Here is a 25,236-nt window from a genome sequence, read left to right as displayed (position 1 = left end):
GTACTGTTACTGGATTTAGTTGGCCTGATTGATTTTTGTAAACTCTTTATTTTAATTTATTTTCTATTTTTTGGTGGGGAAGTAATTAGGTTTATTTATTCATTTTAATGGAGGTACTGGGGATTGAACCCAGGACCTTGTGCGTGTTAGGAAGGTACTCTACCACTGAGCTATACCCTCCCCACCGGCCTGATTGATTTCTGTTTTGCTGGTTGAGTATTAATTGGAATAGTCTTTATTTCCATAGTTGAGAGTAGTTTTTTGCTTTTCTTTCTTTCTTATTTAACACTTAAGAGTTTCAAGCCATATCCCAAATGGAAAATAGAGCACAGAAATCTTGTTTCCTTTTCTAGAAGTCCGTTGTTGGGGACTGGCTATGTAAATTAGTCATGTTCTAACAGAGACTCACCCGACTGATGCAAATGTACATCCCTTACCTGTCCCTGCCCTTCTATGAGCCATCCTGACTCACTGGTTATATCCTGGATTCCTCTGACTTTGCAGTTAAAGTGAACATAAATATGTCACTCCTATACTTTCATCCTAGGTCTATTAATTTTTTTTCTGTTTGTGTTTATAAGTGGCTTTTATAGTAATGCTAGGTTTTCTGTCTTTGTATTAGGGAAAAAAGCCATGATTCTGAATTATGTTTTCAGATGATCATTGTCAGGCTAGGGTTTTTGCTTCCGAGTCTCAGAGATTATATTGTACTTATCCCTGATTAGAGTCATTGTTTTAGCTAATGAAACAGAATCTTAATAGCATTTGAACCTTTCTTTCTTTCCTTTGTAATTTATATAATTAAGGTGATTATTAGAACATAGTGTCTAGGAAGAAGAGTCAATTTGGAGAAAGTATAGGTTTAAGACTGCTAACAAGACAACTATATTCCAAACTCATTTTCTAAATGGCAACATTGGTCATCAGTAAAAGTATGTCGATCACTTCCCTGTCCCCTCAGGAAGCAGTTTCTGCATGATGTTCCAGGGCCCGTGGGGTCCTCTGTAACACTGCTGCATGGAACAGACCTGATCTTGGTGGGGCTGGGACTTGAACCCAGATCTTGAGATCTCATTTCATGTATTCTGAGAGTGTTGTAGAATGAACTCATTCGAGAAATACTTATCAAGTGTCTCTTTGCCCTCATGGAGTTTACCTTCTAGTGGTTGTGATAATCTGATGAATTCTTAATTTTAAAAAGATTTATATTTCTGTATCTTATGTGTATCCTTATGTAGAGCTCATTATAAAACAGAAAAGACTACATGCTGACTTCGAACAAAAGTAACACTTCTGAGTGAATTCAGTGACATTATAAATAAGGACTCAGGTATATAAACTGCTCTGCTAAATATCTGAAGAAACACAAGTGACATACAGAAATGAGAACACAAAATACATGTAAATATTTTTTGGAATTAGGAATTTTCTGGTTAGTATTTTATTACTGGAAGAGACTCTTAGATTCTTCAAAAATGGTGATTCTTGCTGGAGCAGGGTAAGGCAGGAGGAGGGTATAAATGCCCCTGGGGGAGCTTTGTGAAGTCTCATGTGAGGGTTTTTCAGTGTCCACATGGCCTCCTCTGACCTCACCCCAGTTCTCCTATGCTTCGCTTAGGGGGCATGCTCTCTCCCTCAACCCGCCATCCTCAGGCCCACCCCCATCAGTCCAACCCCCAGGTTTTAAGTTTGAGAACTTGCAGAAATTTAGAGCAACTTACATTCTGTTTCACTTCTACACCCTGAAAGAAATCATAGATGTGGGCTAACACAGTGCTGCTCATTTCTGTTCCTGAAGCATTCCAGAAACTCTGGAAGAGAGGCTGCCAGAGACAGGAATCTGTCACTCACTTGTGGGCTGCTCCTTCAGGCCTCAGGGCTTTTAGATGGAATTCTGAGGCCTGGATGTGAGATCTATACTGAGAAGCAGTGACAGCCGGAGAAATGACAGCCTATAGTCAGTTCTCAATTTTGATAGTGGCCCTTGGTGACCCTTGAAAAATAATTAATAATTACATAGTACTTCAGTTTTCTCATCTACCAGTTAAGTGAATATTACTTTATACCTTGGAAAAAAATTTTTGAACATTTATAAACAAATATTTGGCACCTGTAGTCTTAGATTTCCCTGACTATTCTCATAGTGGGAAATCTGTAGGCTTACAAAGCTGAAAGAATATATAACTTTCATTGCCTTAGAAATTGTTTGATTCAGAATCCACCTACCTGCCCATGATTAGAGAAATTACCTAGTTGAATGAATCTCACAATAACTAAGAAGTTTGAAAACAGAGAGAAAAGGTAGTTGTTTTTTTTAAAAGTGAACTTTATTTTTTAGAGCAGTTCTAGCTGCACAGCAAAATTGAACAGAAGGTACAGAGATTTCTCACATACCCCTGTCCCTAAACATGCACAACGTCCCCCACTCTCAACATCCATCCCCAGGATGGTACATTTATTACAGTCAGTGAACATACATTAACACATCATTATCACCCACAGTCTGTAGTCTACATTAGGGTTCACTCTTGGTGTTGTACACTATGGGTTTTGTCAAAGGTATAATGACATGTATCCACCATTACAGCGTTATACTTAATCGTTTCACTGACCCCCAAATCCTCTGCCTACTCATCTCTCCCTCCCCCAGTCCCTAGCAACTACTGATCTTTTACTGTCTCCACAGTTTTGCCTTTTCCAGAATGTTATATAGTTGAAATTATACACCATGAAGCCTTTCCAGTCTAGCTTCTTTTGCTTAGTAATAGGCATTTAAGGTTCCTCCATATCCTTCGTTGTTTGATAGCTCTTTTCTTTTTAGTGCTGAATAATATTCCATTGTCTGGATGTACCACAATCTATCTATTCACCTACTGAACATCCAGTTGCTACCAGGTTTTGGCAATTATGCATAAAGCTGCTTTAAACATCTGTGTGTAGGTTTTTGTGTAGACATAAGTTTTCAACTCATTTGGGCAAATACCGAAGGATTCACTTGCTGGAGCATATGGTAGGAGTGTGTTCAGTTTTATAAGAAACTGCCAAACTGTCTCGCCGAAGTGGCTGTATCATTTTTCATTCCCACCAGCAATGAAAGAGAGTTCCTGTTGTTCTACATCCTCACCAGCCTTTGGTGTTGTCAGTGTTTTAGATTTCAGTTATTTTAATGGATGTGTAATGGTATCTCGTTTTAATTTTGCAATTCTCTGATGACATATGATGTTGAGCATTTCTTTGTATGCTGTATATCTGTATGTCTTCTTTGGTGAGATGTCTGTTCAGGTCTTTTGCCCATTGTTATTGCTGAGTTTAAGAGTTCTTTGTATATTTTAGATAATTGTCCATTATCAAATGTGTCTTTTGCAAACTTTCTCCCAGTGTGTGGCTTGCCTTCTCTTTCTTTTAACTTTGTCTTTTGAAGAGCAGAAGTTTTTAATTTTAATGAAGTCAAGCTTACCAATTATTTCTTTCATCTAAAAAAGCCATCACCACACCCAAGGTCATCTAGAATTTCTCTTATGTTATCTTATAGAAATTTTATAGTTTTGCATTTTACATTTAGGTCTGTGATCCATTTTGAGTTAATTTTTGTGATGGTATAAGGTTTGTGTCGAGGTTCATTTTTTTGCACATAGATGTCTAGTTGTTCCAGCACCATTTGTTGAAAAGTCAGTCCATTGTGTTGCCTTAACTCTTTTGTTAAAGATCAGTTGACTGTATTTATGTAGTTCTATTTCTGGGCTCTCTATTCTGTTCCATTGGTCTGTTTGTCTTGTTTTTGTTGTTGTTATTATTGTTGTTTTAAGAAGAAACTGTTGTATGTAGTAGAAATGAGAAAGAAGTCATACACTCAGGTATAAGTAGATTAAGTTCTCATTTCAGATGCTTAAAGAAAAAACGATGGTCCATGATACTACAGAGGCACTGAATGAAGTCTAGCATAATGATAACATGAGCAAAATTGTTCTAAAATGTCTTTTCCAGGTCCATATACATTCCTGATAAAATTGATCCTTTTCTTAGATGACATATATCTTTATGGTAAAATTCTACAGGCACAGACTTGACATATACCTCAAGTTTTCATTGACTTGGGAGGAAAGTATTAGAGAAAATGAACAATAATAACTCTGTGGAAGTAAAGTATTATATGAGAATATTGTATAGGTCCTATGAAAACATTTGTTTAATTGATTGGTTGGTTGGATAATGGAGTGAATGAGTAAGTAATAAATAGCCTGCCTTGTTCTAAAAAGGATTTAAGATGTGCAAGGTTTTCAAATGATCAGGGTTTCATGAAGCTCCACATGACAATTTTTCCAGTATTTTCAAACAGAAAAAGATCACCACTGATTTTTGTTTCCCCACGGACTGCACACGCAGCTTTCCTAGTAAAGCAGTGGCATTTGTAGAACAAAGTTTCTGGAGAGAATAAAATCTTATGTAATTTTCACTCCCATTTCCTAGGAGAAATTCCCTTCTGCCAGTTATCATCCCAATCCCTTCCAGACCTTGTATGCTGATCGGCCACCTTAGATCATGTAAAGAATAGCTTTATTCATTCAAATGAGACTGTGCAGGGTTTAGGTGAGAATGTGGACTCTGGAGCCAGACTTGTTGAGTTCACATCTTAACCATCTTCCATTTGTGTGACCTTAGACATATTACATACTGTTCTGTGCCTCAGTTTCCTTGTTTAAAATATAGATAATAATAGTAACTAGCTCATAGGGATATGAATAAGTTGGTGTATTTTTTGTTTGTTGTATTTATTTTTGAAACATTTACATAGCACTTACTATGTGTAAGGCACTAAGTACTTCACTAATATGAACTCATCTTTTATAGCAAAAGCTACATAAAAGTCAAAGAAACAGTAATACAATGAAAAAAGATACAGTGAAAGTTAAAATACAAAAGAATTTCACTACATGCCTGGGTGCTAAAATCTGCTATGGTAATAATAGCTGTAGAGACAAACAGTCTAAGAGGTGTGTCCAAAGGATGAAAATAGGCTGTTCATAGAAACAGACAGTTCACAATCCAGACAGTTAATAAACATGGAAGGATGCTTACTAGCGCTATTAGTCTGGTTACTGCAAATTAAAATCCTAAGATACTATGTTTTGCCCATCAGATTGTAAAAATTAAGATTAATAATACATGTTACTGATGTATTTTTTTAAACTTAGAAAAGTACCTGTACATGGTAAGTATTCAATAAATGTTAGCTGTCATTCCTCAGCAGTAGTATTGAGCGCCAGACTTAGGCTATATGCTGATTACACCAGGAACAAGGTTTGCTTCCTGCCTCTTTTTTCTCAGGATCTGTTTGCTTTGTGCTCGGGTCATATGAACATCTGCTGTAACTGTAAATTTGGGTTTGGCATTTTTCATTTCATTTTATAGTTAAAGTCAAGTGATTTTGCTGTCCTGAAGCAACTGCTGCCTCTGTTGGAGAAGGTCTCCAGCACATACCCTGATCCTGTCATCCAGGAGCTTGCCGCCGATCTCCGCATCACCATCTCTACCCATGGAGCCTTTTCCACTGAAGCTGTCAGTGTGGCTGCCCAGGGTACCCTGAACAAAAAGGATCCAGAAGGAAGAAGAGAAGAGCAGCAAGAAACCAGTCACAGAAGATGCAGCGATGTGTCTCATAGCCTCCTCGAACAACGGCAAAGCCGGGACGAATCCAACCAAACAGGCCTGAAACCTAATGCTCCACTGGTTCCTCAGGAGGACCGTGAGCCCAGTACCACTACAAAGCAAAATTCTGGAAGCATAAACACAGAACAGCTCCAGGAAGCTCTTTTATCAGCTTATGATCCCCAAATTCCAACACGGGCTGCTGCCCTACGAACTCTTTCCCGCTGGATAGAGCAGAGAGAAGCAAAAGCCCTTGAGATGCAGGAGAAGCTTCTCAAGGTGAGTAGAACACACTACAAACACAAACGCACAGGGTGGGGCCACTTTCCAGGAGCTTGACTGTGTATCAGGCACTGTCCTGGACTACCCTTGGGGACATTGCAGTTGTTCTGCAGAGGCCAGACTCAGGCACAGAAAAGGCTCAGATAACCACATGAGACTACTCAACTGAACACGAGCAGAGTGCCAGAAGCTTTACAGGCAAATGCTGCGGATTGTCAAGAAAAGGAAAGTTGAAATCTGGAAGAAGTAAGTCTCGACTTACCTTAACAAACTAGTGAAGTTTGAGTCAGTGAAAGAAAGGGGGATGGAAGAGCAGGAGCACATTTGAAGAGACAGGAAAGTGCCTTTCTGGTCAGTAAGGCCACTTTCAACACTGTGACCCAGCCCTGATAAGCTGCCTGTTTTCTCTGGGCCCCTTTCAGAGAGGCATTGGGCAGAACTGGATCTCCTCCCCTCTTCTCCCCCGTCACACTGAGAAAGCCGTTCTTTACATTGAGGACTTATGTGGGACTTAGTTGGGGATCTTTTCTCCTTTGTGAAAATGGTCCTGACCTCACAGTGGTTTAGAGATTAAGAGCAAAGGGTTTAGAGACGACAGATCAAATCCCATATCAGTTTCTTGGGCTTAAACTTTCTGAACCTCAATGTTTACATCTATAAAGTGAGTATAATAGTAATTGGACCCATTTTATGCTGAAAGTTTTAAAATAAAATAACCCATGTAAAGCACTAATTATAGTGACAGGCACATAATGAGCACCCAATAAAGGTTCACTATTGTTGTTATTATTATTACTATTATCTTTGCCATATACTCTAGCTATTAGACTAAGAATTATAATTTTGATTGAAAACATTTATTTTTAGTCACTGAAGTATTAGAACCAATAGTATAATGATAACTTCTGTTTATTCAACCAGGCCATATGCGTTTTAGACATTATCTCTAATCCTTGCAACACCCACAAGATTTGTATTATCCCCATTTTATAGATGAGAAAATTGAGGCAACAAGATGTGCCAAGGATTTTCTGTCACTGAAATGTTGCTGAAAAGCTAAAATTATGTATCTCCTTTGAGTAATCATTAAAAATATCCCTTCATATATCTATTTAGATGGTGAATGCTATGAACATCTTTGGAATTTTCTTTAACTAACTAAACCTTCATCTGCTGTACATAATTTTTCATCAAGTCCTGTCAGTTCTTTTTCCAAAAAGTAGTTTCAGATCTATTCCTATGGCACTACCTGGATTAAGCTTGTCTTACTCCATGTATGATCTCCACCCCTTCCAACCTAGCCATCTTCCCAACTTAAGTAATGTTGGGCTCTCCCTAACATACCACAGATGTGGAGACCAGCAGTATCAAGCTGATACCGGGAATTGCTGTGCCAGCAAAGGACACACCTCTATACATGGAACAGACACCCTTGCCTTCTAGACACCAAGCAGTAGCAACATGGGCACATGGCCATTGTCTTTCCCTGACCCTCATAGTAGGGCCTAAGCCTAACATGTCACTGTCATATCTTCTAAATAAGCAATTGACATGCCCTGGTGGGTTCCTCAATTATGAAAAGTGTTGAGAGTAATTTGTTATTAATCTCAACTGAAGTGCTGAAATTTGCAAAAGATTTTAAAAAATAAATTAGAACAGATTCAAGGTTATCCCAGTAATAACATCTGTGTCTCTCACTTGCATTTCCATACACTTTCTGAGTGCAAGAGAGAAGGATCAAATTGTGGCAGATGTGCCATTAATTGGACATAATCCGAAACCTGGCCTCTTGTGTGTCAGAACTTGTAGTCTGTCATGTCATATCTAAGAATGGGCTGTCTACCATGGGCTGTAGTAGGAAATATGTTGAGGATTGTTCTTCCACATTTTGGTTACCATGCCTACCCTTGGTATATAATTGACAACTTCAAGAAGTATCCCACTAGTTGCTACCCATTTTTAACTATTACAAAATGGGACTTCAAACATATATACTGTTTCCCCACCAAGAGTCTAAAGTGAGACCAATGTCTAGATGCCACAAAGAAGAAGAAAAGCATTTATTCTCTTGAGGCTACTCTAAGGGTCTCTTAAGTCTTGCTTGCTCTTTGTGAATCTTTATCACTGCTGTATTTTGTGGTTTCAGGTATTCTTGGAGAACTTGGAGCATGAGGACACCTTTGTTTATCTGTCTGCTATTCAGGGTAAGTTAGTCCTGGTTAAAGGACTTTGAGTCTGTGGACCAAAGATTATATGATGTACATTTGCACAAAGTTTCGTCTGATTCAAGGAGGTAAAGAGTGGCTTACATGTGAGCTCCCATTCCATCAGCCTTTCAGATACTTGACTACTGTCATGGTGCACCTTACTCTTGCTTTAAGCTAAAAGAATCTCAGAATATATAATATTTCTTTATCAAAACATTTTTTTGCAATAATTTTATTTCTTTTTATTTCTCTTTTTTGATTCTTTGTTGTTCTTCCTATCTCCATTAGTTTGTGGATTTCAAATCTAGAGAGAGGCCTCATGAAAGAGTGTAGAAGATTAGGCACGCTTCCCAAAAGGGTGAGAAGCAGACATGGTGAGAAGGCAGAATTAACTCAGTTGCTCTTGGCTCCATCAGTGTCATATAGGCCTTGGGAGCGGGGGTCTGGAGATGGATCACCAGGATGCTCCACCCCTTCCCCTGCTTCTCTTTGGCAAATTACTTGATCCCTCTGGGCTTCAATTTCTTATCTGTAAAAAAGGAGGCTAAATAGGAATGCAAGATAGTATAGCTACTTTAGAAAACTGGTGGTTTTTCAAAAAGGGAAACGGAGAGTTGTCACTTGACCCAGCAGTTCTGCTTCTAGGTACACACCCAAGAGAAATGAAAACCTGTGTCCAAAGAAAAGCTTGTATATGAATGTTCACAGTAGCCAAAAGGTGGAAACAACCCAAATGTCCACCATCTGATGAATGGATAGACAAAATGGCATATTATTCAGCCAGAAAAAAATAAAGAAGTACTGGAACATGTTACAGCATGGATGAACCTTGAAAACATTATAGGTGAAAAAAGTCAGTCACAAAAAAACACGTTATATGGTTCCTTTATACAAAATGTCCAGAATAGGTAAATTTATAAGAGACAGAAAGTAGATTAGTAGTTGTTTAGGGCTGGGGGCAAGAGGAAAGGGTTGGGAGGTGATAGCTAAAGGATACATGGTTTCCTTGTGGGGTGATGAAAACATTCTAAAATTGATTGTGGTGGTGGTTGCACAGCTCTGTCAGTATGCTAGGAACTATTGAATTGTATACTTGAAGTTGGTGAACTTTATAGTATGCAAATTATATCTCAATAACGGTGTTGCCAAAAAATGATAAAATAAAATTTAATAAGGGGGAGAGGGATAAAACTGTCAGAGCTTAAGGAGATAAGATGATTGAATATAAAATGGTAGTGGGATCCTGGAACAGAAAAAGGACATTAGGGAAAAACTAAGAGAACCTGAGTAAATTATGGACTTTAGTTGATAATGAAGTGTCAGTTCATTAATTGTGATAAGGTACCATGCTAACGTAAAAGTTAATATAGGGGCAACTGGGTATGCAGTAGATGGAAACTCTCTGTGCATCTCCTCAATAAATCTGTAAATCTAAAACTATTCTATCATTAAAAGTTTATTTCTAAAGGGAGACTACTATTAAGATTAAATGAGGTTTTTTTTTGAAATTTCAAAATTATAGAATAGATAAGATTATACTGTATAGCACAGGGAAATATACACAAGATCTTATGGTAGCTCACAGAGAAAAAAATGTGACAATGAATATATATATGTTCATGTATACCTGAAAAATTGTGCTCTACACTGGAATTTGACACAACATTGTAAAATGATTATAAATCAATAAAAAATGTTAAAAAAAAAAAAAAGATTAAATGAGTTAATACCTTGAAAGTGCTTATTGCAATTAAGTGTTCAGTATATATTAGCTGTTATGATTTTAATGTTACCCATCATCATCATTGTCATCCTATCACTACTACTTCTCTTGTTGGATTGCTAGGTAATAGTGTGGTGATATGTGTAACTTCTCAGAGTTAAAGCTTGAGTGGGTAGATTCTATCAGGTAGTCACTGCTACCTAACAGATTGCCCTGACACTCAGTAGCTTAAAGCAGCAATCATTTATCATCACTGGCACATCTGTGGACCAGTGGGGTTCAGCCGACCTAGGCTGGGCTTGGCTGGGCAGCCCTGCTGCTCCCTGCAGGCCTGTGGGCCGGCTGCTGTAGCTCTGCTGCATCTCTTCCTCTCATTCCTGGTCCAGTGGCCTCTCAGGGCATATTCTCAAGCTGATGGCAGAAGAGTAAGAGAGCAAGAATAAACTCGATAGGCCTCTTCAGGACCTAGCTTGGGTCTGGCAACGTATTATTTCTGCCTCATCCTGCTGGCTAAAACAAGTCCCAACCCAAAAGTCATGGCATAGAGAAATATACACTGTCCCTTTAGTGCGACAGACTGCCAAGTCACAGAGCAAAGGACTTGGATGCAGGGAGGGGTGAAGAATTGAAGCAGTCCTTCAGGCAGGGCTCTCTGTGAGCACAAAGGCACATGCCGCTCCTCATTGGCTGCTTGTTTCTCTCTACAGACCTGGTAGTTGAAACTTAAGAGTTCAGAGGAGAAAATACAGTGATGAAAGCCTGAGCCTTGGAATTCATTCTTTATTCAACAAACATTTATTGTGCACCTACTGTATGCAAAACACTTTAACAGTGAGTGTCATGACTCAGTAAAACAGAAAGAAATTCTTCAAAGGAGACAAAAATAACATCTTACAGAGGTAAAAGAACAACTCAGTGAGAGCAGAGGAGTAGAGGGTGTCAAGAGAGAAAGTAATACTGGCCTCTGAGAGGTCAAAGAGGCCTGGAATTGAGGTAAGCCTGTAGACTTGATAGGGCTCAGGAAGCCATGGGACAGTGAATGGCGCTTACGGAAATCAAATCAATCAATGAGGCAAGAATCTAATGCTGATAATAAGTCTCAGAAAAGAAGTCTAATGCACTTTTTCCAGGAGACTGTAATACTGTCAGGGAGATGTTTCTCATTGATTTTTTTTTTTTTTTTTGACAAGATTTTCTGGAAGAGGTGGTGTGTCATTCTCATAGGGCAACATTACTGTTTGGAATAAGCCTCCTAGCTGATTAACCCACTGAGCTCATTAGCCTCTAGGGTCTGCTATAAAAATCACAACTGTTGGATCTGTGTTTGTTTTCAGTAGTTTTAATTGGTGTGCTAATCAGTTTGTAGCTAATTTGGAGATGAAGAACATGGGAGGTAGAGATGTAGTTTCTGTTCTCAGCTCCCCATGATGGACAAGTTTGAATTAATTGATGTTTTTGGTGTTTGTAACATGCACTTAAACATGCCAAGGCCTTAGGTGAATTTCCCATTAAGAAAGGAAAGAGTTGAATTTTCCCACTGGCGTTACCAGTGTCATTTGTCCAGGCCTAAAACTCCAGAGCCAAGCCATTCTGGACTCCCAGTTAGACAGGACCAGTCCACTTGTCAGTGTCCTGTAGTACAAGGATGCTTGGCTTCAGTTTGAGTAGTTAGTTTTGGGGAGTGTATGTGTGAGTGTGTACATGTGTGCATGTGTTTAAAGTCCTCCTTTTCTAGACTGTCTAAATGGCTCCATGTAAAAATTACAGTGTCTCCTTTGCTTACCTTACTGATATTTTGGATCTCTTCTGTAATTTCTCACCAAGTTCATTTAGAGTCTAGGCACACAGCAAAGGGGAATTAAATAAGCTCACTCATTCAACAGATATTTATTGATGCCTGATGCAAGAATTTCTGATATACATATTATCAGTACATCATAATAATCTGAGAACTAAGTTCCCATGAGTTAAATTTTAATCTTATGAAAGACTGCGTCTCTTTTTAGTCCTACCGAGAAAGTGATGGTTGATTTAGTTCTCACAGCAGCTGCTCCCAGATACTCAGTAGCAGCTTCTTCAGGCAGAGAATTGCATACAAGTTGCTGAGTTCCAGTTACAATCCAGAGTTTATAAATAGAAGACTTTATCTTAGACTGTGTCCTGTAAGTGTCTCTCCTTTTTAGACTCCTTGTATGTTTTCTCATTGTTTTCTCATTATTATTACACAAGTTAAAACATTCTTATTGTTTTTAAAACATTTAAATGACCAGAACATTTATAAGATAAAAAGTGAAAGTCTTTCTCTTTTCCAAAATAGGAGTTAAAATATATCCTTAAGAATCCCATAATGTATATTTGATGTTTTGAGCATTTTTCACATTTCAGTCTTGAAATAGATGTTCAATGATGAATGTGATAAGTACGTGATATTCTTCAAGTAAGATATTATAGCCAAGTTATTTATCATACTGTGGATCTGTTCATGTGCCCTCTCAGTCACTTCATTTACTTAAAGAACATTTTGAAAGCAACACCAGCCACAGATGTGTTTTGGGGATCCAAACGATCCCCATCAGTGTCAAAAGGACCTTTGGATGAAACTACTAGGCTCACTGTAAAAAAGAAAGAAATGCTAGGCTCTGAGCCAAGCATTGGAGGCAGAAGTCTGCCAGTGTGTGTAGTGAGGAGAATCTAGACATCTTAACATGCCTGAACAAATTGCACTCACTCTTCTACCCTCTTCCTTTCACAAAAGAGTTTTCATTTCTGGCATAAGAGCCAAGGGGAGGGAAGGCAAAAGGTTTGGAAGGGAGTAAGGTAGATACAAGGCGAAACTGTTTTTACAGTTTCAAACTGAGGAGGATTACAAGTCTTAACTTGTCAGAGACTGAACTCCCTATCTCACTCTCAGATTTCCACTTCAAATAAAGTTGGGCAACCATTAACTGAGAATAATTCTATCCCTTGAATACCATCTAATTGGATCGGGCACTGAAATTTGGAATGTAGTCCTGTGAAGTTTACCATCTCCATTTACGTCCTTAAAATGAGAAGATTTCTTTTGTGTCCAGACCTGGTTTCTGTACCACCTGATTAACAAATGAGCATTTAGCAAATGTCTCGTATATGCTGTCTCAGTGAATTCTTAAATTATTTCTGGGAAATAGACATTATCCCCATTTTTTAAACTTATTTGTGGTATAATTTATACACCTAAAATTCACCCATTTAGGATGTGCAGTTCAGTGGTTTCTGGTGTATTTAGAGATTCGTGCAACCATCACCACTATCTAATTTTAGAACTATTTCATCACCTCAAAAAAGAAACTCCTTATCCATTATCAGTCAGTTCCCATTCCTTACTCCCCCTTTCCCCTGGGAACTACTAATCTACTTTTTGTCTCTATTGGACTTGCCTCTTCTGGACTTTTCATAAAATAGAATCTTACAATGTCTGGTCTTTTGTGTCTGGCACTTTTCACTTGGCATAATGTTTGGAAGGTTCATCCATGTTACAGTGTATATTAGATGGATCTCATTCCTTCTTATAGTTGAATAATATTCCGTTGTATTGATTAACCACATTTTGTCTATCTGTTCTTCAGTTGATGGACATTTGAGTTGTTTTCACTTTCAAGCTATTGTGAGTAACACTGTAATGAATATTTATGTACAAATTTTTGTGTGGACATACATTTTCATTGCTCCTGGGTATACATCTAGGAGTGGAGTGGGTGGGTCATATAGAAATTCTATGTTTAACCTTTTGAGGAACTGCCAAACTATTTCCCAAAGTGGCTGCACCATTTTACTTTCCCACGAGCAATGTATAAGGGTTCTAATTTCTCTACATCATCAGTAATACTTGCTATTGTTTGTCTGTCTGTTACAGCCATCTTAGTGGGTATGAAGTGGTAAATCTTACTGTGATTGTGATTTGCATTTCTCTAATAACTGTTGATGCTGAGCATCTTTTCACGAGCTTACTGTGCATTTCTATATCTTCTTTGGAAAAAATGTCTATTCAGATTCTTTGCCCATTTTAAAATTGGATTACTTGTCTTTGTTATTGAATTGTAAGAATTCTTCATATATTCTGGAAACATATTCTTTATTAAGTATATAAATTGCAGATGTGTCCTGCCATTCTGTGGATTGTCCTTTCTCTTACTAATGGTGCCATGTGAAGCACTAAACTTCTTTCTTTTGATGAAATCCAACTTATCAGTTTCCTCTTTTATTACTTGCATTTCTGGTGTAATTTCTAAGAAATCATTTCCTAACCCAAGATAAGGGGGATTTACTTCTGTGTTTTCTTCCAAGAGTTTTACTGTTTTAGCTCTTAACATTTAAGTCTGTGATCCATTTTGAGTTAATTTTTGGGCATAATGAGAGATTTATCCTCTTTTTATAGCTAAGGATTCTGAGACTTACATAGGTTAAGTCCCTTTTCCAAGGTTACATAGCAAGTAATTTGAACCTTGTTATTGTCCTTCAAATCTTGTCTCTCACCTCCGTGTAATGCACTAGGTTATATCTCTAGAACTTTTCAGTAATGGTAGAATTTGCTCCTATTGTTGTGCTTTTTAGGATAGAAAACAAATATTATGATTATGAGTAATATTTATTAAAATTGAATAATCCTTAGTCATCTAGAAAACTTTTATTTTTGCCAATAATCCTGAAATATAATAAAAGCAGATATTATAATTTTTTTTAATAAATGAAGAATTGACTTGCCTACAGTCACAAAACTTAGGAGAATGGTGGAACTAGGATTAGACTCATATCTCAGGGATTCCCAGTTTACTGCACCTTACCTTCCTGCAGCCCGGGTGAAATAGATAATGACTGCTCCCCTTCCCCCAAGTCAGAGATTGCATTTTAAAGCCCAGAACCCTTGGGGGGAGGGTATAGCTCAGTGGTAGAGTGCATGCCTAGCAGGCAGGAGGTCCTAGGTTCAATCCTCAGTACCTCCATTAAAAATAAACAAATAAACCTAATTACCTACCCCCCCCCCAAATAAATTAAATAAAGCCCAGAACACTTGAGTTTTACATTAGCTTCATATTTGGAATATCTGTCCATTAGTTTCCTATATAAATTAAAGATTGATTCATTCAGATTTACATCAGAATATTTAGCAGTTTAGTACTTTTACCTGTAAGTAACAGATAACTGGCTATTTCAGATTTAGTTATTTTCACTTTCTTAAGATTTCCCATAACTGCCATATAAGAGAAATGGAACTAAGTATTAATAGAAGTTACCACTTATTATCATGTTCCGGTCACGGTAACTCTACAAGTTAGGAATTTTTATCCCTATTTCACAGATGAGAGAACTGAAACTTAAGGAGGTTAAGTCTGGCTCAAAGTGACACAGACACTAAGTGTCAACACCATGATTTGAATCTTAAGTCTCTCCAGCTCTGAAGACTATGCTCTTGCCACTGGGAAATATAATTAATCCTAAAATAGTTGTTCCTCTTTCCAAGGCACAAGGGCTGAGTTTCCAGATGGTATCAGGTATAGGAGAACCAGGCCTGCCTATGGGAAATGGTTTCACTACAAATGAACCCTTTCTGTAGCTTAATAATATGCTGATCTCATGTTTGCTTGATTTGTGTGTGTGTGTGGTTTTGCTTATTTGGCAATGAGTACAGTATTATTTTTTAAGCAATCTCTGGGAGTATCTTTTATTTTTTTTAATTGATGTATGGTTGATTTACAATGTTCTGTTAGTTTATGGTGGACAGCATTCTGAGTGTATCTTTGAAACTCATCTTCCATTAGGGGAATATGTATGTTACCTCATACTGCCTGCCTTTCTTCCTGCTGATGTTCATTATTGTTTCAGCACTGGAGCTCTCAGAATCATTTTGGAAGCATCAGGAAAGAGCCTTCAGAAATCAATCCCGGGGCAAAAAAAGAAAAAAAAAATCAATCCTGGGATTTATATAGTTTACTGAGATTGTGGATTAGATAAATTTGTAGCTTTTGGTATAGAACTTTAGATATTTGTTGCACTTCTGATGCCAATAAATTATATTTTTAAATTACTTATTTTAAAATAATACAAATTATGAGGCTGTGTAGAAATGGAACCCCCATACGCTGCAGGTAGAAACATAAAATGGTGCCACTCCTCTGCAGAACAGTCTGGCAGTTCTCAAAAGTTTGAACATAGTTATCATAGGACCTGCCAGTTCCAGTCCTAGATATATACCCAAGAGAAATGAAAACATGTCCATACAAAAGCTTATGTATGAATGTTCAGAGCAGCATTATTCATAATAGCCCAAAAGCAGAAACACCTAAATATCCATCACTTGATGAGTGAATAAATGAAATGTGGTATATCTATACAGTGGAATATAACTTGATAGTAAAAAAGGATGAAGTACTGATTCATGCTACAAGGTGGATAAACCTTCAAAACAAAGGAACTGAAAGGAACCATACATGAAAGGCCACATACTGTATGATTCCATTTGTATGAAATGTTCAGCATCGGCAAATCCATAGAGGAAGAAAGCAGATTCTTGGTTGCCAGAGAATGGGAGGAGAGGGGGATGGGGAGTTACTATAAAGGATATGAGGTTTCTTTTAAAAGATGATGAAATTTTTTAGAATTATAGTGTGGTGATCATTGCACAACCTTGTAAATATACTAAAGAACGCTGAATTGTATACTTTTAAAAATAAAAAAATAAACTTAGACAATCCAGAATAGTCATTTTTTTTTCATGGAGCTCTTAAGACTAAATAGGGATGGGCAGGATTTAGACATGTGGGGATGGAGTGAGAGGATCAAGGCTGAAAGAAAAGCAAAGGTGGGAAGACAGTCAAGAGCAGGGCAGTGTAAAGGAAGGTGGGTCAGGCAGTTAGATTGTTAGTGGAGCAGAGTGGGCATGAAGGGGAGGAGTGGGGCTGGGCTGGAATGCAGAAGCTGCTGGAATGCCAAAACAAAGCATCTGAGCCTCTCTGTGTGGGCTCTAGGGGGGCCTTAAAGGCTTGTTGTTGTTGCCAGTCCACAGTAATATCTTGGTGAAGGGCTGCCTGGATTTGAAAGCATTATGCTTGTTGGTGGTTATTACTTTTATTTCTTTTGTTCATATGTTCACTCATGATTTATTGAGCACCAGCCACATATCAGACGTAACTTACACTATTTCATTTACTCCTCACCACAACCCTATGAGAGTCAGTATCTTTACCTCCCCCTTATTAAAACAAAGAAACCAATGCTCTAAGGTTGTTACCAGTAAAAGGCCAACCAGTGAGCGATGGAGTCTGGCATCAGCTCCAGAGCCAAGGCCTTATACCTCTCTGTCCTTCCCTCTTCTCTCTGTTCCATTTTCCCACCTTTCTCAAATCACTATGGCCTCCGCTTTTGCAGACAGTAAAATTAAACCATAGAACCAGTGGATCTTGACATTTTCATCTAAGGAATTAAATACCAGGGCTCATTTCAAATCCTATACCTCCTATTCATGTAAGCTAGCTGTCACAAAGGTAGGATTCACTACCAATAAGGCACTTTGTGAGATACCTTGGGGTAAAGTCAGTTGCTTAAATGTCTACTTTACAAGCTATTAAGAAGGTGTAAGTAACTTCCACAGAACAGCTATTTAAATTTTGCCCTGAAGCCACCCTTTCTTTAGTAAAGTTGAAATTTGAAGACAAGAAGGATAAAATAGCAAGAGAGCTCACAACTAAAATAGCAAGTTTCTCTTTAGACTTATCCTTAAGTATAGCATTCCGTTACTCTCCAAGGAATCAATCTGTTTTACTGGAACTACTTTGAGGTAACAGCTGGGGCAGGGGGACCCTGCTCTTGCTTTTCCCTTCCAAAGTTAAGAGTAAGCAGCCTACCTTACCCCTCATTTCAAATACAAATTAAAATTCCTAATCTCACCAGAGGTGATTAAGGGGATCTTGAAGCTGTTCACACACTTAATAAGCCCAATTATATTTTTTATTAACCCTGACATAGTTCCTTTAATTGCTGAATCATGTTTTTAACATTTTTAACTGATTGAAGCATCAGTTTTCCCCCTCTGTGGTCACGTCGAGATCTTGGGCAGTGGTGGAAACGTGCACTTAAATGGTGTCTGTACAGTTTGGGCAACTCACTTTTTTAGATGTTTACGTTAGACTTTCATACTTGGTTTTGTTTCCTGACCTTGTGGTATCTCTGCTGTCCCTGAGGAGGCTGGAAGGTTGCAGATGAACTGAGCCTCAGGGAATGGCACAGACACTAAGCTACCTACCAAAGACCTAATTAGGTCATCTCTCGCGTCCACCTGCCAGGGCATGATTGCTGAAGTTTTCTTTCTTCGGAGAAGGCTGATTCCGAAACACTTTTGTACTTTAAGTCTAACTTCTGTTTTCCATTATTGGTAACCTGACTTTAGACAGCAACAGAAAGAATTGTAAGATATCTTTGGCCATTGATTTTTTTTTTCTTAATTGGTTTTAAATGTTCATTCATTCAACAGATATTTACTGAAAACCTACTATGTGCGAGGTCACTGTGCTTAGTACATTGCTGAGGAAAAACAGCTCATGCGCTGCCTCCATAGAATATACAGTCCAAAGCAGGGAGGAGAAGGAGGGGGACAAATACTAACCAAAAAAAAAAAATCAGACAAATGTGAAATGCAGCTTTGACAGGTGCCGTGAAGAAAAGGTACACAGTGATATGAGACCCTGGGTTAGGGATGTTTTACCTGACAGAGAGGGGCAGGCAGAAGTGACTCATAAACTGAGACCTGGTAGATGGTTAGGAATTAACCTAGTAAAGAAGGGAGGGAAGAGTGGTCCAGACTGAGAGAACAGCAGAGTAGCAGTGCTGTGTTGGGGGGAGGAGCCTGCAGGTAGGAAGGACCGCATGAATGCCTGTTCTCTTTCTACAGGACCCTGAGGATCAGTGAAGAAGGGGTGGGCTGGACATGGACAGGCTCTTTTTTACCTCTCTGTCATTGAGCTGCCTCTAAAAATACCATATGAAAACAAGATTCTGCTCTAAAAACAACAAAGGATTTGAAAAAAATCACTATCTTAGGCCATCTACCTGACCTATCAAGGAAGTTTAATAACCCATGTCACATGTGATGTTATGTCACACACACTTTTTGTCACTTTCTCACCCCTATCAGAGATTGCTGACTTTCCTTAAGCCTATTTTCATGAAATGCAGTGAGTACATTTGGCTATCTCTACAAATCTCTGAACTCAGTTGTCCAACACGTAGCCCCTAACCATAAGGAAAAATAGTCTAAGTGCAGATGACAAAGGTAAAACTGTATGGATTTATTTTATGTCAGTGGTTTTCAAATAATTTTTTCTTTTGTAGCAACAGAATCCACTTCTCAAATGCGATCTCACAAGGAAGCATCAAAAATTCAAGTGATTTTTATTTTCTTCTTTGTGCCTTTTTTCTTATATTTTTCACACTTGCTAGTGTGAACATTTATTGCTTTCATAATCAAAAGATATGGCTTTTAAATTATGTGACTGTTTAGGAAAATGGAATTGTTTCATGATGACAAGTTTCAGGGACTAGCACAGATGGAAACAGATGGTTCTCCCTGTTGTAGTACCCCGTTGACCTTTTCACAACCAGGGATTACTAAGGCGCAGGGTGACCATGGCTTTTTCCCCATGAAATTATATGATAACAGCAGAAACCTTACTGACAAACAGATGTTTTGCCCAAGTGGAGCTTTTCTTAATGAAATGGTTGCTTAGAAACCAGACCATAATAATAACTTTTCTATATTTAGTCTGTAAAGTGATTCAGTTTGCAAAATTACTAAGTCAGGGAATGCTAATTAGATAAAATTGAACATATCCATTATTTCTTATTTTGCAGTTGAACAACCAAATGGTTAAATTAGCAGAAGCATTTTGTCCAGATGTGTCTATCTGGATGCTATTCATAAGAAGGACATATAAGGAAAATGATAGCTCATAGAACCACGCTGCTCTGCTCTTAACTGTGGTTGTCTAGTGGCACCATGCGTTTGATCTTTCACCAGTTTGTGTTAGAAGCTGTTACATGTAACATTTATTAGGTTGCTGAGAGGATCGGTTAGGTCAGCAGGTCAAAAATTGTACGTGAAAATGTGAAAATAACTTCAATTCAGATTAAGCTCAGTGAGGCAGCAGTGTAAAGGAAATGCTCAGGAGTGAACATGCTTGGTTAGGATGACAGACGTGATAAATAGAAAGTCTTATATGCTAACTGTTACTAACCACAAAGAAACCTCAGTATGCGCCATATTTGTAGGTGTATTAAAACATTAAATCTTACATTCAAACTAGACAGAAATCTAGAAGAAAATACATTTCTGTCTTCGATTTCCAATAATGATGAGATAGCTTAGCTGAAAACAACTTTTATGCCGGGTAACATATTTAAAACACTTTAAATTACCAAGCCAACATCTTAAAGAGAAAGCCAGACTCTAAAGGTAAACTCAGCTTAAGAACCTGCATTTGCTGAAATTAAGTAAGACCATTTCATGGCCTTGAAGGTCAAACCTGCAGAAATGAAAGCCCAGACCCAACTTGAAGTGGGGAGTCCAATAGAAGACCTCCAAAATTAAGCTTAGACCCCAAAGGAATACACCTCCAGATGAATGATCTCACCCCCAGGGACTGGGAGGGGCATTGTCTTACCACTAGAGAGACTGAAATCACTGAATGGTCCATGCTTCTGCAGATTTGCATTATTGGGATTCAGGAAAGTTCAAGGTAGGAATTAGAGTTTAAAATGTTTGTATACTGGTAGTATCTGTAGATGTCTTACAAGAACAGAAGCATATCTTTTATGGAAGAAGACACCTTCACCCTAGACTATAAAAAAATCCTCATATTAATTTTTAAATTTTTACTTTTATTCTTTAGTTTTTTATGATTAAAAAATTTATTATGGTAATATTTAACATAAAATTTGCTATCTAATCATTTTTAAATACACAATTTAGTGGCTTTAAATACATCCACAACACTGTGTCAGTGCTATTTTCAAAACTTTTTCATCATCCTACACAGAAGCTCTTACCCGTTAAGCAATAACTCCCTATTCCTCCTCCCATAATAATTATTTAGTTAATAATTATTGTACATTTAATTATACACGCTAACAAAAACATATAGTCACAAAATAACCAAGTCCAAGGAAACAAGATCCCAGGAGACTTCAGATGTGGGAATTATCACACACACATTACTGAGTAACCAGGCTTACTGTATTCAAAGAATAACAAGATAAGCTTGAAAATATCTTCATGGATAGGAAACAACCAAAACTGATGTAGTAGATTTGAAAAATAAACCAAATAGAATGTCAAAAAATAAAAAGTAGAATAACTAAAATTAAAAATACAGTGGATGGTTTTTGCAGCAGACATAGCTAAGAGAGAATTAATGAACCAGAAGGTAGAAAGGAAGACATTATGCAGAATGTAGCACAGAGAGACTGTGGATGGAGAAGTTGAAAGGAAAGATTAATAGATTTCACCTCTTAAAAAGTTTAGAACTCATTCATGTCAAAAACAATTTAACCTTAATTAAAAAGCAAAGTATAATTAAAGAAAAAAGATCTGCACCAAGAAGGACAAACACAAATCTATAGAGACAGAAAATAGATTTGTGGTTGCCTAGAGCAGGAGAGTCTGGGCAGAAAAAGTAACTGTGAATGGGTAGGAGGTTCCTTTTTGGAGTGATGAAAATCTGGAATTAGATAGTAATGATGGTTGCACAACTATGTGAATATACTAAAAACTACTGAATCATATACATTAAAAGGGTAAATGTTATGGTACGAAAATTATATCTCAATAAACTTTTTTTTTAAAGGAAAAGCAGCAGAGGAGGGTATAGCTCAGTGGTAGAGCACATGCCTAGCATGCATGAGGTCCTGAGTTCAATCCCTAGTACCTCCATCAAAAATAAATAAATAAATAAACCTAATTACCTATCTCCCCCAATTTTTTTTTAAAAAGGACAAGCAGTTAATGCTTTTATTACATTAAAAGGCTCATAGTGATTAATAAGAAAAATATCCAGTAGATAAATGGATAAAAAACCATAAATAGATAATTCATGATAGAATACAAGTAATAAAATTTTGAGAAACCTTTCTAATAGGCAAAGATTAAAATAATAAGGAAATAAAAATTTTTGTACCATTTTGAAGAACATAGTTTTTTGTTTTGTTTTTAACGAGAATATCCAGTGCTGGCCAAGTGTAGTGAAACAGGCACATGTGAACACTCTTGGTAGAAAAATTAATTGGAACATTTTTGGAATGCAGCTTTGAAAATGTTTATACCCTTGGAGCCAATTATTTTCCTTTGGGGACTCTACCCTAAGAGTATAAATGAGAACTAGGTGCCTATAGCAGTCTGTCTAAAAAAAGCCTGTGAAATTTTTTTCCACACATGAATAATTATGCCAATGGCTCTTGGTCCTGGGGCAGTTCATAATTGAAGACCCTGTGCTTTCTGCAGCGAAGCTCACTTGTCCCCTTCTCCAAGAAGCCCTACCCCCTTCCCACACCCTTCTTTCTCCCGGTGTTCTCATTACACCCAAACATGCTGTACTAACCACACTGTCTTGTAATCATTGTCTAATTTGTCTCTCTCTCTAGACAAGCACTGTCCTATTACATTTGTAACACTTAGTACCTGGTACATCGTAGACACCCTGTTAACGTGTGAATGCATGAAAGAATGATTTCTGTTGCCTTTATTCTAAAGCTGTTTCCCAAACTTTATGATTTACGCCATAGCTGCCGATTACTTCTATATATTCTTAAAAATTGATTTGTATTTTTTAATTGATTCCTTTCCCCCTCTTTAAAAAAAATACATGCATTGAGATTGTTTTTTTTTTCACTTCATTCTTTTTTGTTGTTCATTTATTTGGGGGAGAGGTAATTAGGTTTGTTTATTTATTTATTAATTTATTTTTGATGGAGGCCCTGGGGATTGAACCCAGGAACTTATGCATGCTAGGCAAGCACTCTACCACTGAGCTATACCCTTCCCCTCTTCCTCCTCTTTTTAACGGAAGTAAAATTGAAAAGAATCCTTTATATTTCTCCATTCTAAGTAATAATATTACTATTAAAGTTTTCAGTGTTATCATCGGACCACCCCAAATGATTTAGCATGAAAGCCAAGCCATGTGGGGGATAAGCCCCCTTCGTACTCCCCCCAAAAAAGAAGACTGTTAAATAAAACAAAGTTGTCCACTGTAAAAACAGTGTGTATGTGTGTAGGTGTGTGTGTATTTATTTAAAGAATGATGTATGGATGAGAGGGCACTAAGATGCTTGTATTGATTTCATATGTCAGGTATTTTTTTTAAAAACAGCTTAATTGAGATATAATTCACATACCATATAGTTCGCTCTTCTTAAGTGTGTAATAATAGCTTTTCGTACATTCAGAGTTGCACATCTATCACCACAATCCATTTTAGAACATTTTCATTACCCTAAAAAGAAACCAACTCCTCAGTCCTCTCGTACAGCTGTGGGTGATTTTTCTTTTCTTCTTTATGCTTTTCTCTAGTATTTGAATCTTTTGCAGTGACCATGCATTACTTATTAATCATCAGGGAAAAAAGTCACGTTCCTTTGATTGTGGAAGCAATTTTTCAAAGCTTCTCTTTTCTCCTCTATTTATTGGTGCCCTGCTTAGCACGGAGATTTTAACCTGATGGCTGCATAGACCCCTGAAGGGTCCATGACCAGGTCTAGCCACTTGCCAAAATTGTAGGCAGGTGGTTTATGTGTATATCTGCATTTATCAGGGCAATTTATAGTAGCTGTGCCTGGTTTCCATATGAAACTACAGTTTAAGTCCTACACGTCATGGTTACTGGTTTAACAACAGTCACTTTCTCTAAACCAACCCTAGCCTGGAGCACCTATCACAAAGACTTGCCTAATCATCTCAAGAGGACATCGGCTAGGCTTAACTAAGGAAAAGGGGGAGACTTTCAGGAGAGTTTCTATCTTGCCTGTATCACTGCTTGGTACCCAAAGCACAGAGCAGGTCTCTGAGCCTTAAGAGATTGGGGCATGTGAAAGATCAGCCCCATCTTTTTAGAGCTTCAGGCCAGGTGACAAGTCCTCTGGGAGACTTCAGCTCTCTCAAAACTAGTGTGAACCTGACTCATCAGTCAGCTTTGCTGATTCTGCAGCTTCTCTCTGCATAGGCGTGAGGTGAAATGACAGTAGAAAACTTAGAAAAAAATGAACCCAAAGTTCTGACTCCTTCTGCCAGGACCACCTAGCTTGGGGTCTTTCAGAGCATTTTATTGTCTTATCTAGATCCGGCTAAAACAGAACCACTTACTGTTTTCTGGGAAATCAGAAGCCCTTCTTTTCACATGATCAGTATGTGTTTCTTTTGATAGCATAAAGAGAATGTTAACATACAAAATTTTGCACTCTCTGAAAGCTGCGTTAAAAAGAACTAAATGAATAACATCCTGCTTCGTTATTTCTCACCCATGATCAGCTGAAATGCAAGTTCTCTGAATGTGTAGGGCAGTAATTACTCTCAAACCAGTGGTAATTGCTGTTTTCTTTTCCTGCCTTACTTATGGCTTCACTGGGAATTAGGACAGCTTTGTCCGTCTTTCTGCCAGTACAACAGAACCCTCGATCATCGTGTTCTTGAGGCTCAGTTTTCTCAGCTCTGTTCTATATCACACAGAAGTATTTGATAGAGGCAACCCTGACGAGGTGGACTCTAAGTTTTTTTGGTGCTGTTTCGGGTTTTATTTTATTTATTTGAGGAGGGTAGTAGAATAAGAGATTTAGGGAGCTTTCAGTAGCCCATAGAGATGTTTTGGAGTGGAGGTGTTTGAGAATCACTGGTAAAAAGCTAAAACTCCCTAAAATCCAAGTTTTTGATTTCCTTTTGTATGGCTCCTCTGTAATCACTAATGACAGCAGCATCTCAAGTTAAAGTCATTTTGAATTTCATTAACCTTACTACCTCCCTTTTCCACATAAAGATAAGTAAAAATAAAAACACGAAGAAAAAGCAGTTCCTGTGAAGTCCAACTAGATCCAGGAGGACTCTGCCTATTCATATGGGATGCACCGTGCAGAGTGCCTCTCCTTCCTCTGACCTTGGAGTCCAACAGAAAGTAAATTTTGTGGAGTGAGGCTGATATCCTATCACTTGGAAATGTAAGATTTGCTGTCTTTGGGGTTAGGACTTGCAAAGCTAATACTTTTCCAACAGTTATTTTCTCCTAGGTACTGCCACCAGGTGGGCGGTGGGGTAACAAGGTGCAGGTTTGCAATTCTGCTCTGTCACATGGCAGCTCTGTGATCTTGGGC

General features: G+C 37.9%; 1 protein-coding gene across 2 annotated transcripts in view; it reads left to right on the top strand.

The window, feature by feature from the left end:
• Positions 1 to 25,236, top strand: part of TANGO6 (transport and golgi organization 6 homolog) — a 154,046-nt gene that overhangs the window by 54,199 nt on the left and 74,611 nt on the right. For both annotated transcript variants that reach the window (XM_010962538.3, XM_045522290.2), the window contains 2 exons: positions 5,410 to 5,925; positions 8,075 to 8,132. In XM_010962538.3, coding sequence (XP_010960840.2) covers positions 5,410 to 5,925; positions 8,075 to 8,132 — 574 coding nt within the window. The remainder of the gene's footprint in view (positions 1 to 5,409; positions 5,926 to 8,074; positions 8,133 to 25,236) is intronic.

Source organism: Camelus bactrianus, chromosome 9 (assembly GCF_048773025.1).
Source record: "Camelus bactrianus isolate YW-2024 breed Bactrian camel chromosome 9, ASM4877302v1, whole genome shotgun sequence".
NCBI lineage: Eukaryota > Metazoa > Chordata > Mammalia > Artiodactyla > Camelidae > Camelus > Camelus bactrianus.
This window is presented reverse-complemented; position numbering and strand designations above follow the sequence as displayed.